Source organism: Morone saxatilis, unplaced genomic scaffold (genome assembly GCF_004916995.1).
Source record: "Morone saxatilis isolate NCDOM2014 unplaced genomic scaffold, NCSU_SB_2.0 Contig22, whole genome shotgun sequence".
Classification (NCBI taxonomy): Eukaryota; Metazoa; Chordata; class Actinopteri; family Moronidae; genus Morone; species Morone saxatilis.
In genome coordinates, this window is record NW_023339785.1 from 3,090,397 (window position 1) to 3,092,802 (window position 2,406).

General features: G+C 40.9%; 1 protein-coding gene across 1 annotated transcript in view; it reads right to left on the bottom strand.

The window, feature by feature from the left end:
* The window catches only part of lman2 (lectin, mannose-binding 2), a 9,191-nt gene that overhangs the window by 4,301 nt on the left and 2,484 nt on the right, over positions 1-2,406 (bottom strand). The window contains exons 2-4 of the mRNA XM_035669752.1: positions 1,900-2,081; positions 671-832; positions 228-379 (exon numbers count right to left, since the gene is read on the bottom strand). Coding sequence (XP_035525645.1) covers positions 228-379; positions 671-832; positions 1,900-2,081 — 496 coding nt within the window. The remainder of the gene's footprint in view (positions 1-227; positions 380-670; positions 833-1,899; positions 2,082-2,406) is intronic.

Here is a 2,406-nt window from a genome sequence, read left to right on the forward strand (position 1 = left end):
TTTCTCATTAAAACTACTTTTTCTTGTATTATTATTATTTTATTCTCGTATTATTACGACTTTATTCTCGTAGACCTAATATTATGACTTTATTCTTGTAATTTACCCCCTCTTAGTCCGGCCGTAATACTCCGTCGTATTCAAGACTTTGTATGAACATTAGAAATGAAACAGATAGTTCAGCCACACTGTGACTGAACACTTCAGAGTGGATATTCTAACTTTACGTATGTGTTATTGTGTAGCTTTCTAGCCCTGACTTACCGGACAGATCTCCTGTAGCTGCTGAGGCGCCGAAGAAATATCCGGTAGGAAGACGAACTCCTCCGATGTCGATGCACTCCTTCCACTCATTCTTGTCATCAACATCAACCATCACCTGCAGGGTACAGACTGGATGTAAATGGTGCAGCTCTGCCACAAGTGACACATGAGACGTTAAGAAGCTATTAAAACTAGAAAATAAAATGTACTGTGGTAAAACAGTTAAACTGAATCCAGACACAGCAAGCCACAGGTTTAAATGGGGCAAGTACAAAAGTGGTGGTTCCATAATTACCATGTTATATTACACTGTACATCATTTGGTCTGCATTATATAGACAAATAGTAAGAGAAGTTATGTAGCATCCCTGAGAAAATACAGGTTTTTGTGTGGAGATTGTCGTACAGTGAGTCTCCCTTTGGAGTAGCGAATGGCGAGGTACGTGTCGTGCTCTCTGTTCCTGATCTCGGCCGAGCAGCCTCCCAGCTCCGACGATCGGCCGTCTTTGCCGTGGTCGTAACTCACTGAGCCGTTGTTCACCATGGCCGAAATGTACGGGAAGGAGCGCTGGCGACAGAGAGGGAAGGATCAGCAAAGAAATCGGAACAAAAAAACCACTTAAATAAAGACGATGGACAAACGAATACAGGAAATAAAATATAAGAAGCCCACATCGATGCATTTCTGGTCTTATCAGCTTATGTTTATACACTGTATACACACACACACACACACACACACAGGCTGCCTTCACAATGCAGGCATTCTTAGCATCAATTCTAAATGTGTTGTGATATTGGATGGTTGTTCTGATAACTCTGACATTTTGTCTATTAAAGTAGACTTCAAATAATTATAAAAAAAAATAAGAACTAGGTTTTATCATTTTGACAGGTGTTATCAAAGATACTAATTAAGGTTCTGTTCCATTTAGTGTAGCAGAGCCAACATGCACAATAGCAGCACCCTGACCTGAATGGAACAGAGCCTTGATCAGTGTCAATGCTAACACCTGTGTTTACCCTACTGTTTCACTTCAAAGTGGCTGTTGTGAAAAAGGTCAGGCAAACTTTTGTTTGTGTATTTCAAAGTAAGCAAATAACATCCTGGATGCCTTGGGATCTGTTTTAATACCATGTGACCATGTAGTCCAAATTGTAGCTGTTCACGCAGATTAACTGCCTCCAAAAGGGATAAAAAAGAGAGAGCTGCAATGTGAAAGTAGCATATTTCACAAGTGGTGGTAAAAGAAAAACAACCTCATTTAAGACATTTAACTAATTTAATGTTGTAACACAAGTTATTTCCAGAAAGCCATAACGCTCAATAACTTGTGTTTTTGCAGTAGAATCAAATATGACAAAATAAACTCTGCAGGGGTTTCAAAGTTGACATGCTTTTAAAAAGGAAAACATGCTAATTGAAAAGTGAAGAAAAACTAAAAACTAATTTGCATTGAGACAGCATGCCGGCGAGTAAAACCTGAGCAACCACTCACATCCGTCGCATCATCGTTAGAGTAAGTATCTATAAAAACGGCCAGCCCGTGGAAGATAGCATTGTTGGAAAACACGGGCCCTGCAAAGAAACAAGCAGGTCAATCCCCCCGAGACACACACACAAATCACACTTACATCCATTCCATGGAGGTCATTGCGGAAGGTATCCAAAAACAATGCCAGGCCAAGATACTGATCTTGGTTTCCAAACACAGGGCCTAGGATGGAGGCAGAGATGAGGTGAGACAATGAGCGGACAACTTGAGACACGTTCCTGTGGTCAGCACTGAGGACAGAAAGCTGAGATGATGGACACAAATATCAGGACATGATGGAAGAGAAGCTGGAGCGTGATGAGCGTTCAGTGTAACGGTCTTCTGAGCACTCTAGTGACGGGCAACTCAGCATGAATGGAACAAATACACAGCTTTGGGTTTACATTTCTCTGTCCCTCCCTCACTGTCACTGAAAGATGTTACCAATGCACTAGTGGATGGCTTTTATTGTGATTCAGTAGCAGGAATACCGTAATCGTAATGTTGTTGTTTGTCTATTATTATTTAAATTAACGCAAGGAGGTAGTGGTAAAAAAAACAATAGAAGCATCAACAGTGAACTTGGTTAGATGAAGAGCTGCAGGTG